General features: G+C 40.4%; 1 protein-coding gene across 3 annotated transcripts in view; it reads left to right on the plus strand.

Moving 5' to 3' along the window:
- Nucleotides 1-374: 374 nt before the first annotated feature.
- Nucleotides 375-14,830, plus strand: part of KLHDC1 (kelch domain containing 1) — a 49,155-nt gene continuing 34,699 nt past the window's right edge. For 2 of the 3 annotated variants that reach the window (XM_044765594.2, XM_044765595.2), the window contains exons 1-4: nt 411-618; nt 11,455-11,525; nt 11,993-12,110; nt 12,549-12,667. In XM_044765594.2, the coding sequence (XP_044621529.1) occupies nt 523-618; nt 11,455-11,525; nt 11,993-12,110; nt 12,549-12,667 (404 nt within the window). In that variant the 5' untranslated portion in view covers nt 411-522. Of the gene's footprint in view, nt 619-1,263; nt 1,334-11,454; nt 11,526-11,992; nt 12,111-12,548; nt 12,668-14,830 lie in introns of all 3 variants that reach the window. The other variant, XM_070504307.1, reaches the window with a different exon arrangement.

Here is a 14,830-nt window from a genome sequence, read left to right on the forward strand (position 1 = left end):
ACACGACTTTATGGACAGGGCTGACAGCGGAATTCATAGCATTTTCACGAAATATCATCCTTTTGATTTTTCCCCAAACATTCCAAATGTAGAACGTTCTTAGCTTGTGGGCCTTTAACAGGCGGCGGACGGGATTTGGGCTCAGGTCGTAGTTGGCTGGCATGTGGTTTAGAAAGGTCCGGATTTTAAAAAATGCAAACTTAAATTAAATACGCATACACTACTCTGGTGGATAACCGTCTCTGCTGCAGGCTGAGCGGAAAGCGTTGGTGTGTTAACACGTTGACTCCGGTCACAGGGACTGGAAGCCCCTGCCCCCCGCGACCCGGCCGCGCAACCCCGGGACGCGCCCGCCCGCACCCCGCGCGCCCCCCGCGCGTCCCCCGGCGCCGCCCCGCTGGCTTCCGGGCGCGGGCGCGCAGACGCACGGCCGCGTCCCCACCAATCTCGACCCTCGCGGCGCCCCGTCCGGCGCGGAAGAGCCGGCGTGAGAGGCCGCTCGGCGGTGGCGGCGCGGCGCGGATGGCGGACTCGCGACCGTTCTGCGTGGCCGAGGAGCGCAGCGGCCACTGCGCCGTGGTGGACGGAAACTGTCTCTACGTGTGGGGGGGCTACGTGGTAAGGGGAAGAGGCGGGCCGCCCCGCCCCGCCGGCCACGCCCCTCGGCCGCGCGCCCGCCCCCGGCTCCGCTCAGGCCCCGACCCCGCCGCGCCGTGCGTCCCGCGGCCGCCCTGGGGCTGCGCGCGCTCGGGGGATCGCGCTCGGGGGTATGGGGGCCGCGCTCGGGGGGCGGCGCTCGGGGTGGGGGGATGTGCAGCGCTCTGGGGGGTCGGCACTCTGGGGGCCGCGCTCAGGGGCGAGAGGCGCGCCGGGCGCCGCGCCCAGTTGGTGCCTCTGTCCCTGTCGGCGGACGAGGTGGCGCGGCGCCTCGGTTCGTAACGTGCTGAGCCTTGTTTCGTGGCGGTCCCTTGCCAGTGGGTCGTCACCAAGCTCTCTCCGAGTCTCCAGAGAGACTCACCTTAGCGACAACGTACCAAAGAGCTGTACGCCCGCAAGTTCTACCTGCCGTGGAGGTTTGACCGCGCGTGTGCGCTTTGTTTCTGGCGTCATAGGATTGCAGACTCAAGGATGCTGAAGCTGGAGGGCAGTGCAGACGTAGATGCCAGCCCCTTTAGTTTACAGATAGGACACTCGCGGGCCATCTGCAAGTTCTGCTGGGAGTAGACCCTGCTTCTCCTGACTCTCCATCCTGTTTTGTGACAGGTGTAACGTGGCTGAGTCACCCACTGAAATAAAGTACATGCCGTCTGTGTGACATGATCCTCGGATGCGAGTGGGTTTTTGCTGTTTTGTTTGTTTATTTTTGATTTGGTGCAGTATCAGGACGGGAAAATGAGAACTAACCTTTGAGTGCCTACTATACCCGGCATGTGCTAGGAACTCTTGTCCTTAATCTTATATAATCCTATCATATCTTGTAAGGTGAGTCCTTTTCAAAATAAGGACGATGAGTCAGTGAGAGTGAGTAACTTTAATGGCCGTTTGACCTTGAGGCCACCAGATTCCACCCCAGGTATATTGGATTTCCGAAGGCTATTTTTTTCCCATGATAAGTGACATAAATTAGATGACTGTACTTTCTTAATGTCTAGTATTTGCACCCTTTGTTCCTGATGACAAAGTAGTCCAGATATAGTGATGGTTTTATGCAGAAGAATATTTTGATTGTTTTTGAGCTCTGCTACTTAAAAATGTAGAGGTGTCAAACTTCATCTGTTACATTGATTCTTAATATGGCAAAAGTTGTGAAAAAAATTTCACTTAAAAATATTAATCTGTAATATCTCATGTTTGGGACAGTATAGATTTCTTTCGGGCCCCTAAGTGAAATGTCTGGATTTTTTATATCTCATTTTAATCTTGAAAATTGTGTAATCAATTAAATTCCAGTTCTTCAGGTGGCAGTGAAAAGAAGTACTTCTTTTCCTCCTACTTGTTGATCCAATGAGTAGCGTGCTGTAAGAACTGCCCTGGAAAGTACCTCAGATTGAGATTGTCTGCTGCTTTTTAAATTCCAGGGATTATCAGCGGTTAAATAGGTCTAAGGCATAAGTGGAAGGAAAGGAGAGTGGGAGGCAAAAAAGAAGGCATGGCATGTCATGAGAAAATATAGAATCCTTCTGACAGTTGTTTTATTCAGACCCTTCTGAACAGAGGATAGCTAAAAGGCCCTGGAAGCTGGAGGTAATCCGGTAGTCAATAGTTAAGAAGAATGAACAGCTAATTTCTGATTATTTGTTCCAGTCACAGTTTTCCTCCTCATTAACACAATGTGTGTCAAAATTGACAGACATATTTTATATCCTAAAACTTGAATGGCCCACCAATATCTGTCTAAATTACTTATTACTCTTGTCAAACATATCCTAAAGAACGCTGTGTCTGAAAACAGCCCTGCCTCTAGAGCTGGGAGCGGCTGAGCTGAGTTAGTGGTAAATTCTTATTGGTGCCAGAATATTCTTTTGCTCCTGGTTCTTCCATATCCTTTCCACATAACTGAAGTCCATACAAACTTTAATGTGCTAGTAGGAACATTTAAAAGTTGTAAACAGTTTTCCCAAATTTTGGAGGAAAAGCACAGTGTCTTAGCATGTTTGCGGATGATATCTTTCTTCTTAGGGCTTAATAATATGAACAGTTTTGTGTCGATAATACAGTTGATCTTATTACACCTTTCTCTGAACTTTTCCTTAGGGAACATATCTGCATAAATATGCTTAATACATGTTTCTGTTATGGATATGGACTTAAAGGGAAGAAAGATCAATTCAGAAATTGTTTGAAAAGAATCGAGGTGGGAGGCTTACAGTGCCAGACATTAAAACGTCACAATACGATAATAATTAAATCAGTGCTCCAGATGCAAGTTGAGATAGATGATGGAATGGAAGTTACATAAACGGCCAAGCATGTAAGACTATTTTGTATTTAAAAGGTAGCATTTCAATTCTGGAAAAACAACTGCTTATTCAGTAAATAGTCCTGGGATGCCTGGAGGAACATAATATTGGAGCCTTAGGATTGAAGAGTTAAATGTAGAAAAATTAAGCTATACAATACCAGCAGAAAATGCGTGACTTTTGTAAAATCTTGAGTTGGAAAAAGAAAAACTGAATTGGGAAAAACTATAAAAGAAAAGATTGGCAGATCAAACTCTTAAAGAATTAAAAACTGTGATTTTTAAACACCATAAAATAAGAAGGCAAATGACAAACTGGGGAAAATATTTGCATAATGCATATATGATAATGCATAATGCATAAATGATAAGCAAAGGTCCTGTAAAAATAAAGATTAATATCTCCATTGAAATTGAGCATTGGATATACATAAGCAATTTACAGAAGAAGAAATACAAATATAATATGAATCAAAGAAACCCAGCTGAAAATAACGAGGTTTTTCTTCTCCAATTTGCAAAGGTTGAAAAGAATTTTTGAGAAGAGCATGGGGAAATGAATTACTGGAACACTGGTGGGAGTACAAATTTGTGTAACCTTTTAGAGGAGAAATTTAGCACTGTGTATCAAAAGCTTTAAGGGGCCAGCCCAGTGGCATAGTGGTTATGTTTGCACGCCCTGCTTTGGCAGCCCGGAGTTCATGGGTTCGGTTCCTGGGTGCTGACCTACACACTGCTCATCGAGTCATGCTGTGGTGGCATCCCACATACAAAATAGAGGAAGATGGGCACAGATCTTAGCTCAGTGACAATCTTCCTCACGAAAAAGAAAAAAAGCCTTAACTGTGTATTCTCTTTAAGGTAATAGTTACACTTTATATATTCATAGATAGCCACACAGGCCACCTATGTCATGTAGAAGACATTTATCCTTTTTAGATGCCCAGAATTTGAACCTTCTTCCTCTATTTGTAGTATCCTCCACTGAGTGAGCCTTGTTGGAGTATCTATTTTAGTTGTCTGACTAGCTCCTCTCTACCCCTATAGGATGTAGCCAGGGATTTTGTTCCCTATTGTATCCTCAGTCTCCAGAACTGGGTATTCCTCATAGTGGATGCCCAATAAAAAGAACCTGGTGCCAGGGACTCACTTTTCCAGGCTCCCTTGCAGCTAGGTTGTGGGTGGGTGGCTTCAACTCAGTTAGTTAGATAAATCTGTGCTACATCTGGACTCAGGAGTAAAGATGTAAAAATCAGGACCTGAAGAGGATTTTTACCCAGTGATAGAATTTGAAGGAAGATCAAGGTCCCTGGCAGAAGAGGTGGTGCTACCAGCTAGAGTGTGATGCTCGCCAGACCTGTTCTGTGCTGGGTTTCAGGCTTTGCTCCTCCATGCACAGATCTGGCTGGTTCTCCAGCCTCCTTGATGATTCTGTGAGCCACTTCATATTCATTTCTTACAATTTTATTTTCTTAATTTTTAAAGTTGAAATGTATCTACAAAAGAACGTATAAAATAAGTATCATTTAGAGGTAAACATCTGCTTACCTTCCAGGTTAAGAAATTAACTAGAACGAGTACCTCAGAAGCTTCCTGTTTATCTTCACTGATCACATTGGTCCTCACACCCCACAGGAGGCCACTCTCCTTATTTCTGGTTAATCAGTCTTTTCTCTATAGGTTTACCACTCGTGTATGTATATCGAAAGAATGTTATTTGCTTTTGGAGTCACAGCATATGTTTTCTTTTGTGACCTAATACTTTCAGTCAACATTATGCTTTTAGACTCAGACCTTACTTGTATCAGCTGGTGTGCGCTTGCGTGGCTGTGCCTCTTTTCATGTGGTGTTCATTCTGGTTGGTCAGTGCTTGTGCTCCCCACTTATTAAATATTTTGAAATCATTCCTGGATTCATTCATTTGACGTGTGTCCTGTATAATATTCTACTGTGTGAATTTACTGCAGTTTATTTCTCTGTTCCACTATTGATGAAGATTTGAATGTTTCTGATGTTTTGCTGTTATAGGCAGTGCTACATTGAGCATTCTTACAACATGTCTCCTATTGTACGTGCACAGGGCGTGCACATCCTCTGGGGCATACACCAAGGGATGGAATGCTTGGTCACCTAGTACACGCATCTCCAGCCTTACCTGGAAACATCACTTTCCTAAATATTTGTATCAATTTACCCTCCCACTAGCCTCCTCCTTGCTCCACATCCTTGACAACATTTGGTGCTGTCTGGCCTTATATTTTTTGCCAACCCAGTGAGTGTAACATATTTCTCTGTGGTTTTTGTTTGCATTTCCCTGATTACTAATAAAGTTGAGTGTCTTATTGTAACTTATGAAGTAGTATTTGTGTTTTCGGTAAAAATGCTGGTTCATGTCTTTTGCTCCCTTGTCTATTGGGTTATTTGTCTTTCCTTACTGATTTGTAGGAATTCTTTAAATATATAGTTATATGAGTTGAATATGTCTTCTCAGTTTGTAGCTCATCTTTTTTTTTTTTTTTTTTTTTTTGAGGAAGATTAGCTCTGAGCTAACATCTGCTGCCCATCCTCCTCTTTTTGCTGAGGAAGACTGGCCCAGAGCTAACATCTGTGCCCATCTTCCTCTACTTTGTATGTGGGATGCCTACCACAGCATGGCTTGCCAAGCAGTGCCACGTCCACACCTGGGATCCGAACTGGCTAACCTGGGCCGCCGAAGCGGAACGTGCACTTAACCACTGCACCACCCGGCCTGCCCCTGTAGCTCATCTTTGTTCTTTCTTGATGATTGTCTTTTGTTCAACAGAAGTTCTTAGTTTTAATGTAATTTCAATCTTCCTGAATGCTTTGTGCTTTCTGCATCTTATTTAGGAAATCTTTCCCAATGTGGAGATCACAAAGTCTCCTATATTGTCTTCTAAACAGTTTTGCCTTCCGTATTGATTTCTTTTTAATCTGAATGTTTTATTTGGTTGGTTTAAGGTAGGGATCTGATTTCATTATGTTTTCCACGTGGATGACCACTTGTCCACGTGTCCTGTGTTGAGTAGCGTCCCCTTTCCCAGCTAGTATGCAGACTTGGTCTGTCGTACATCAAGTTTTCATGCTTGTGTGATCTGTTTCTAGGTTCTTTATTCTGTTCACTTGGTCTGTTTGTTTGTTCTTGTGCCAGAACCACATTATCTGCTTTAGAATACCTTTATTAGAGTCTAAATGTTGAGTTATAAAAGTCCCAGCTCCACTCTGTCGTGTTCTTGTTCTTCAGGGATATTTTGGTGATTTAGGGCCCTTTGTTCTTTTGTGCAAATTTTCTTCACTGTTTTTTATTTTGGTAAAATATATAAAACATAAAATTTGCTATTTAAACTGTAGTTTAGCATACAATTCATTGACATTAATTCAGTTCACAATGTTTTATGATGTTACCACCATCTAGTTCCAAAACTCTTCATTACTTCAAATAGAAACTCTGTATCCATTATGCGATCACTCCCCCGCCCTCTTCCTCCAGTCCCTGGTAACTTCTAATCTGTAAAGTCACTTAGGCCTGGTACCTACTTTGTGGAGAGGTTTTAAATCTCTGATTCAGTCCATTTAAAGCTATAGGATTGTTCACATTTTCTGTTTTTTCTTGAATCAGGCTTGATAAAGTTCCCTCACCCCCACCTCCACCCCCCAGAGTCTATCCATTTCATTTAGGTTTTAAAATTTGTTGGCATGCACTTAAGTTGTTCATAACACTCTTGGTTTAATCTCTGCAGTACCCACAGCTACGTCCCCTTTTTCATTCCTACAATTGCTTAATGGTCCTTCCTTCCCCCACCAGATTGAATAATCTTCCTGGAGGTCTATCAGCCTTCTGAAACACCAGCTTTTGCTTTGCTTAATCCTCTGTTTGTTTGTTTTTTTAAATTTCATCAATATCTGCTTTTTATTCTATCCTACTTTCTATGGGTTTATTATGCTGTTATTTCTTGAACTTCTAAAGTTGGATGTTCAACTCATTCTTTCTGAGACTTTTTAATTCCTCAATGTAGATATGTAAGGCTATAAATTCTCTTCTAAAGTATCTTTTTGGCTGTATTCCTAAAGTTTTGATAAGCAGTATTTTGTCATTTTACAGTTCTAATATTTTCTACTTTCCATTGTTATTTCTTATTTGACCCATAAGTTGTTTAGGAAGATATTTTAAATTTCTAAACATATGGCATTTTTATAGTGAACTTTCTGTTATTAATTTCTAACTTGTGTTGTGCTTAGAGAATGTGGTCTATATCCATCTGATATCAGTCCTTTGGAATATGTCGAAGTGTGCTTTAAAGACTAGTGTGTGATCAATGTTCAGAAATATACCATTTGTTCTTATAAAGAATACATGTTCTAATTATTGGGTGAAGTGTTTTATGTATGTCCATTTTGTCAACCTTGCTAGTTGTACTTTTGAATCTCCTATATCCTTAATGATTATTTTATGTCCTGTTCTATCAGTTACTGTAACAGGTATTAAAAACCCCTACTCTGACTGTAGATTTGTTAGTTTTTCCCTGTGGTCCTGTCAGTTTTTACTTTATATGCTTGTTTAGGCTAACTTTTGGGTGTATATGAATTTAGAATTGTTATATCTTTTGGTTGATCTAACATTTTGTTAATTAGTAATGATCCTCTTTATCAACAGTAGTAATGTTATTTGCCTTAAAATTTATTTTGCAAATATTAATGCAGCTATACCAGCACGGTGTATCTTTTTCTCCCTTCTGATGGAAACTTTGTATATCTTTATATTTTATTTTATTTTTTATTTTTTTTAAGATTGGCACCTGAGCTAACATCTGTTGCCAGTCTTCTTTCTTTCTTTTTTTTCTTCTTCTTCTCCCCAGAGCCCCCCCAGTACATAGTTGTATATTTTAGTTGTAGGTCCTTCTGGCTCTGCTATGTGGGATGCCGCCTCAGCATGGCCTGATGAGCGATGCTATGTCCGCACCTGGGATCTGAACCAGAGAAACCCTGGGCCACCTAAGTGGGGCATACGAACTTAACCACTCAGCCATGGGGATGGCCCCTGTATATCTTTATGTTTTAGATGTATGTCTTATAACATCAAAATAGCTGCATCTTATTTTTATGCAGTCTAGCACATATGTATTTTATCTGGAGAGTTCAGTCTATTTTCACTTAATGTATTTCTGACATAATTTTTTCATCAGATGTGCTTTATATGTGCCCCACTCTCTTTCTCCTCCCCCTCCTCCTCCTTCTTTAACTTTCTTATTATGAGGATTGTTCTCTTTCCATTTTTTTCTCTTTGCTTGTATAGAAGTATATGATTTATTTCTAGCCATCTTTTAGGTACTCTCTTTATTTAAATGCAAGTACTTCACAAAGTTCAAGGTTGATAATCTTCCTTCTTCCCTTCAAGTTCAAGAACTTGAGAAAGTTAAGTCTGATCACCCATTTCCCTGGTTCTTTCCTGTTTCCCCCTCAAATTAGGCATCAAGAAAAGTTTAGCTGTTTTTTTATGTTTAAATTTACCCACACATTTACCAATATTTTATCATATTCCTTGTTGCATTTCAGATCATTTTTCTTTTGCCTAAAGTAGCACAGTTATTGGAATTTCTTTAAAGGAGGGTCTATTCTTGGCCAACTGTCTTAGTTTTTGTTTGTCTGAAAATTTCTTTATTTCACCTGGATTCTTAAAATATATTTTCACTATGTATACAATTCTAGGTTGACAGTTACTTTATTAAACACATTGGTTAATATTACTTAATCTTGTATTGTTGCTAATGAGAATTCAGTCATTAGTTGCCATTCATTTGAAGATGATTTGTCTTTTCTCTGGCAGATTTTAAGAATATATCTTTTTCTTTGATGTTCTGTCATTTTGCTATGATGTCTCCAGGTATGGATTTCTATGTCTTTATCCTGCTTGGAGCTATTTAGGTCTTCTGAGATCTCAAGGATTGATAACTTTCAACAGTTTTGTACAACTCTTCACCTTTGTCTTTTCAAATATTGCCTCTTCCTTATTTTCTCTATTTTGTAATAATATGATGTCCTACTGTAATTCTGATTTGACTTAGTTCTTACATCTGTTTCTCCATGTCTCTTAACTTCTTTTTTGTGTATTCTATCTCTCTGGGCCATATTTCTGGAGAAATCAGTTAACTGATTCCGTTTTTAGGGTGACCTTGAAACGAGCAGTTTTAGTGGGATGATGAGCTCAGAAGCCAGATTAATCTGGATTGATGAGGGAATGAGAGGTGAAGCCATGGGGGCCCTGCTGTAGTTAGCTCGGTGTGGGAGTTTTGTTGTGAAGCCAGCAGAGAGATAGGAGAAGGAGTCAGGGGAGAGTTTGTTTTGTTTTGTTTTGTTTTTTGAGGAAGATTAGCCCTGAGCTAACTACTGCCAATCCTCCTCTTTTTGCTGAGGAAGACTGGCTCTGAGCTAACATCTGTGCCCATCTTCCTCTACTTTATATGAGGGATGCTTACCACAGCATGGCTTTTACCAAGCAGTGCCATGTCCGCACCTGGGATCCAAACCAGTGGACCCCGGGCCACTGAGAAGCTGAACGTGCGAACTTAATCGCTGCGCCACTGGGCCAACCCCGAGAGTTGTTTTTTTTAAAAAAAGATGAGTGATGTTCAGGCATATTTGGATATTGATAGGAATGATCTAGTAAAGAAGGAAAAGTTGATGATGTAGAAAAGGAGGGATAATTTAGGAGGGGAATCTCTTGAGAAAGTGGGAAGGAACGAGGTCCAAGTTTTTCACTTCTGTGCTACATTTGTGGTTTTGCACCGCCCCTTTTAAAGATTAGTGAAAGGGGCTTGTGTTTAACTCAGGCTGAGGCGAGCACACAGTCGGTTTAGCAGGTATTCACTTACCCACCCACTCGCTCACTCAATCAACAAATATTCCATTTGCCTTTTATGCGCTGTGCACTGTGCTCGGCTCTGGGAACAGAATTATAACAGGATAAACATGCTCTCATGAAGCTTATAGGTTAGTGGTGGTGGTGGGTGGGTGGGGTACAGATAGAGGACTTTGAAGAGAGGCATGGGACTGTATGAGAGCATTTAATAGGGACTGTTATCCTTTACCCTCATTCTGGGAGGGTAGAGAAGCAACATTTAAACCAGTTCACAAAGAAGGAGTATTTGGCCAGGCACATTCCAGGAGAGCCTTCCAGGAGAGAAGAGCATCAGTGAAGGCCCTGTTGCAGCAAGGACCTTGCCAAGGTTTAGGAACTGAGAGAAGACTAGAGCATGAGCGAGAGGCAAGATGAACTGCAGAGGGATAGCGGGTGCCTATAGCACGCTCTATAGGAATTTTAGACTATTCTGAAAGCAGCAGGGCAGCATGGCGGGGACTTAGGCAGAATTGTGACAGATCCATTTTATTTATTATATCATTATATCATCCATAATATTTCTGTTGTAAACATGTACACACGAGGCTACTGGAGCCTGGTGCCGTTAAACTGTATAATTGTACAATTAACTCCTCTTCTTACAGGTATTCTTAATTTAGCCATCTCAGTCAAACACAAGTGGAAGTTTCCTCAAATTAATAAAATGGATTTCTGCTTTATGTGTGTGTGTGTGTGTGTGAGAGAGAGTACCTATTAGTCAAGGTGCTGTTTAAATTTAACATAGCAATGAGAAAATTAGGTAAATCTACTTAGCCGTGAATACTTTGTACATCATACAGTCTTAGAAATTCTTAAACTGCTATCTTTTAAAAACGAGCTATTTTTTAATTATTTTATAGATTCTAACAGTTTATGATAGATTTATGTGAGGATTGTTTTTAACTCCTAAGTGTTTTAACTTAATATAAGTAAGATTATTATTCTATTCTTATTTCTCTTTTCATCATAAATGTCAGAATGTACTGTTCTGTTTATATCAACTTTAGAGATTATTCAGACTCAGAGTTGTCATTTTGACTAGTTAAATTTATCTTGATCCTTAGCTTCTGTATTTAATGCACGCCTAACACTATGCCCTGCGCATAGTAGGCACTCAAAAACTATGTTCCATGAATCAAAGTCTCTGACACAGTCTCCTCATTATACCTTATAAAAATGTCCTTCCTAAATTCCTTCCCTTCACCCAAAACATACTGTCCTTTTTTGATATTCCTTTTCTTCCTGGCTTTATAGTCTTCAGTATTCTGCTCGGAGTGTTATTATTTTGCTCTCTTCCCTTCCTCAGAATCTGCTTCTAAGGTTTCATTGCCCTGAGTCTTTTTCTTGAGACTCATGTACTTGCTATTTTGAATTCTAAACCTTTATCGTCTGCCCATCGTCTCTTAAAAAATGTCTTACTCAGCTTCTCTTTTGACCTATCGTTATATTGAAAAAACCGTGTATGAGCTTCTTTATGATTTTGTGGTTTGCAGTGTTTTAGTTTCAGTTTTCCCATCCTGAGGAACTATTTAATTGTTACTATGTATGGATAAACATAATTTTATGTATTCTGTGTTTTTAGTCTATTGAAGACAATGAAGTATATTTGCCTAATGATGAAATTTGGACCTATGATATTGATAGTGGGTTGTGGTAAGTATTTTAAATTGCAGAATGTCCAATCTTAATGTCTGTTGTAAATGTTCTCTTAGATGACAGGGAACGTCAGACCCACTGAGAACACACTGCAGCATTTCCTGTCTTTCTTCTTTTCCTTCAATGCTTTCTTCTCTCTGGCTCTTTCTTTCCCCTGCTCCCTTCCTCTCCCCACTCTGTCCTTTACCATTCCTCTCAAGACTAAGGCTGTCTCTGAAGACTTTGCTCTGTTGTATTAATTCATTCCCAATTCTGGTGACACGTGGAGATTTTATAATTTTTTTCCCAGTAGGTTGAAAAATCTACCGTGGATCTTCTTAGAGTTTTTACAGTATTGGCTACATTTACATTTTAATTGTAACTGCCAGTGACAGTTTTCATTGAGAAAGTAGCCATGGAGTTCAAAGGGAATTTTAATTTGCCTTTCTGGAAAGTGATGGGATTCCATGTTATTCTTGCTGCAGGACAATGCACCTCATGGAAGGAGAGCTCCCCACCTCCATGTCAGGAAGTTGTGGAGCTTGCGTTCATGGAAAGCTGTACATTTTTGGAGGATATGATGACAAAGGATACAGCAATCGAGTAATATTTTCTTTCAATTTAGGAGTGCAGCAAAATGTAATATTCAATGTATCACTTCATCTCGTGAGTTTATAAATAGTTTAAAAAGAAGATATATGTCACGAGTCTTATGTTTATGATCATATGGTCTTAAAGAGAGTGAAAACGGAGCAGTCCTGCTCTTCTCTTCCCCCACATCCTTCTGCTTCAGAATTAACTGCATCCTTAGTTAACTGTGTATTTAGTTAATATCCACAGGGCAAGAGAATGATGGGAAATGATCTATTTCAGTATGTTTTATATATCATTTTTGCTTCTAAAACATAGTCTCATTTTCATTAACTCTACAATTAAAATTTTTAAAAAGAAAAAAGTAATATTTTTGGATCATATATCCCTCAGATATGGACTTACTTTTCAAATGCCCTGTCTGCTAATGGTGTTCTCCTCTTTTAAAAGCTTTATTTTGTTAATTTGCGAACAAGAGATGGAACCTATGTTTGGAAAAAAATCACCAGCTTTGAAGGACAACCACCCACACCACGTGATAAACTTTCTTGCTGGGTATACAAAGACAGGTAATGCATCGAACTCGTCTCAGGAACTGCCCTTACTGAGGATGAGAGCTTGTGGCCAAAATAGAGAAAACCTGAAAGTCTGAATTTTGTCAAGATAGAATTACAAACTTGTTTTGACGTTGATGGTAACGGCAGTTCTGAATCTGGATGAAGGCCGTGTCATAAAAATAAACATTGTGGAAGCAACAATCTGGTTTTTAACATTAATTTACCTGATGATATTTTCTGAACAATTAATACCTTCACATGGTTCAAAAATAGAAACTGTAGTAAAAGTATGAAGGGAAGGTCTGGCTCCCACTCCCTGTCCCCACCCTCCCTGTCCCACCCCCTGCACAAGTGGCTACTGCTTTAGGATCTTCTGTGTTCTCACAGCAGTGGTTCCCAACTGGTCTGCCACTGGAGTCCCCTGGGGATCCTTTAATCCATCCAAAGCCAGGTGACACCCCAGCCTCAGAAAATTACAGTCTCAGGTGAATGAGTTCTTGAAGCTCCCCAGATGATCCCAAGATGCAGACAAGTTTGGGAACCGCTGCCATCTGTTACTTTATGCAAAGAGAAGCAGATGTGTATGTGCGTGCAGGAGGTGTTAGGGGTGTGGTCCCCTGTTCACCCTCCTCCGTGTACAGGTACCAGCGCCCCTGCACTCTGTTCTGCACCCTGCTGCTTCTCTCAGTTAACGGTATCGCAGAGAGATCCTTCATCTTTCTGTATCCCTAGTTACAAAGCTTGTTCTTGTGTTTTTACAGCTCATACTGTTCTCCTCTGTGGATATACCGTGGTTTACGTAGCCTTTCCCCTGCAGAGGAAACCACACTTAGATTGTTTCAATTCCTTTGCCATTACAAACTATGCTTTAATGCATATCTATGTATATATATGATTGCAGATCTATCTGTTGGATAAAATTCCAGAATTGGATTATTGGGTCAGAGGGTAATGCATTTATGATTTTGATAAATATTTAGTTTACTGGGGCTGCTGTAACAAAGTACCATAAGCTGAGTGGCTTAAACAACAGAAATGGATTGTCTCGCAGTTCTGGAGGTGGAAGTCTGGGGCAAGATGTCAGCAGGAGTGATTCCTTCTCCAAGCTTTGAGGATGAGTCTATTCCGTGCCTCTCCCCTAGCTTCTGGGGAGTGGCTGGCAATCTTTGGCGTTCCTTGGTATCTTGAAGCATCACCCCAATGTCTGCCTTCATCTTCACCTAGCACCCCACCTGTATGTGCCTGTATGTCTCCAGATTTCTCCTTTTCCTAAGGACACCAGTCACATTGGATTGGCCTACTCTAATGACCTCATTTTAAGTTGATTGCCTCTGTAAAGACCCTGTCTCCAAATAAGGTCACATTCTGAGGTACTGCGGATTAGGACTTCCATATATGAATTTGGGAAGGGACACAATTCAACCCATAATAATAAGTTTTGCCAACTTTTTCTCTACAGAAGTTGTGCTGTTTTGCATTCCCAGCAATGGAGTGCTTATTTCTCCACAGCCTTGCCAAGACTTTGCTGGCAAACTTAGATTTATTTTTGCCAAACTGATGGCAAAATCTTAAAGTCTTACTTTAATTTCTATCATTTTTAAAAAATTTATGTGAGTTTGAATGTATTTTGCTGTGTTTAAGGGCAATTTGTATTTATTTTTCTCTGAACTGTTCACATCCTTTACTAATTATTTTCTGTTTGATTATTGGCATTTATACTCACGATTTTTGGGAGTTAGTTATGTGTTAAGGGGATTACTGTTTCACTGTGATGTGATATGAAAATATTTTTCCCAGTTTGTCATTTGTCTTTTGACTTTGCTTAGAGTGTTTTCTGCCTGCATTAAACAGCTTTTAAAAGTTATTTAGGTAAATTTATCAATAATTTATTTTGTGACTTCTTGATTTTGAGTTTTGATTGCAAAGTCTTTTTCTACTCCAAGATTATAAACTAATTGTCTCATATTTTCCTCTAGTGCTTTTGGCATTTCATTTTTTAGTTTTAAATCATTGATTCATTTGGGACGTATCCTGCAAATGGTATGAGATGTGGATCCAGGTTCGTCTTTTTCTGGATAGCTACCTGTCTCTAAGTCAGTCATTTGAGTTGCCACTTTTCCATGTATTTACTACATTTTCATTGGTATTTGGATCTATTTCTGGCTTTTCGATTCT

This window comes from Equus asinus, chromosome 2, assembly GCF_041296235.1.
Source record: "Equus asinus isolate D_3611 breed Donkey chromosome 2, EquAss-T2T_v2, whole genome shotgun sequence".
NCBI lineage: Eukaryota > Metazoa > Chordata > Mammalia > Perissodactyla > Equidae > Equus > Equus asinus.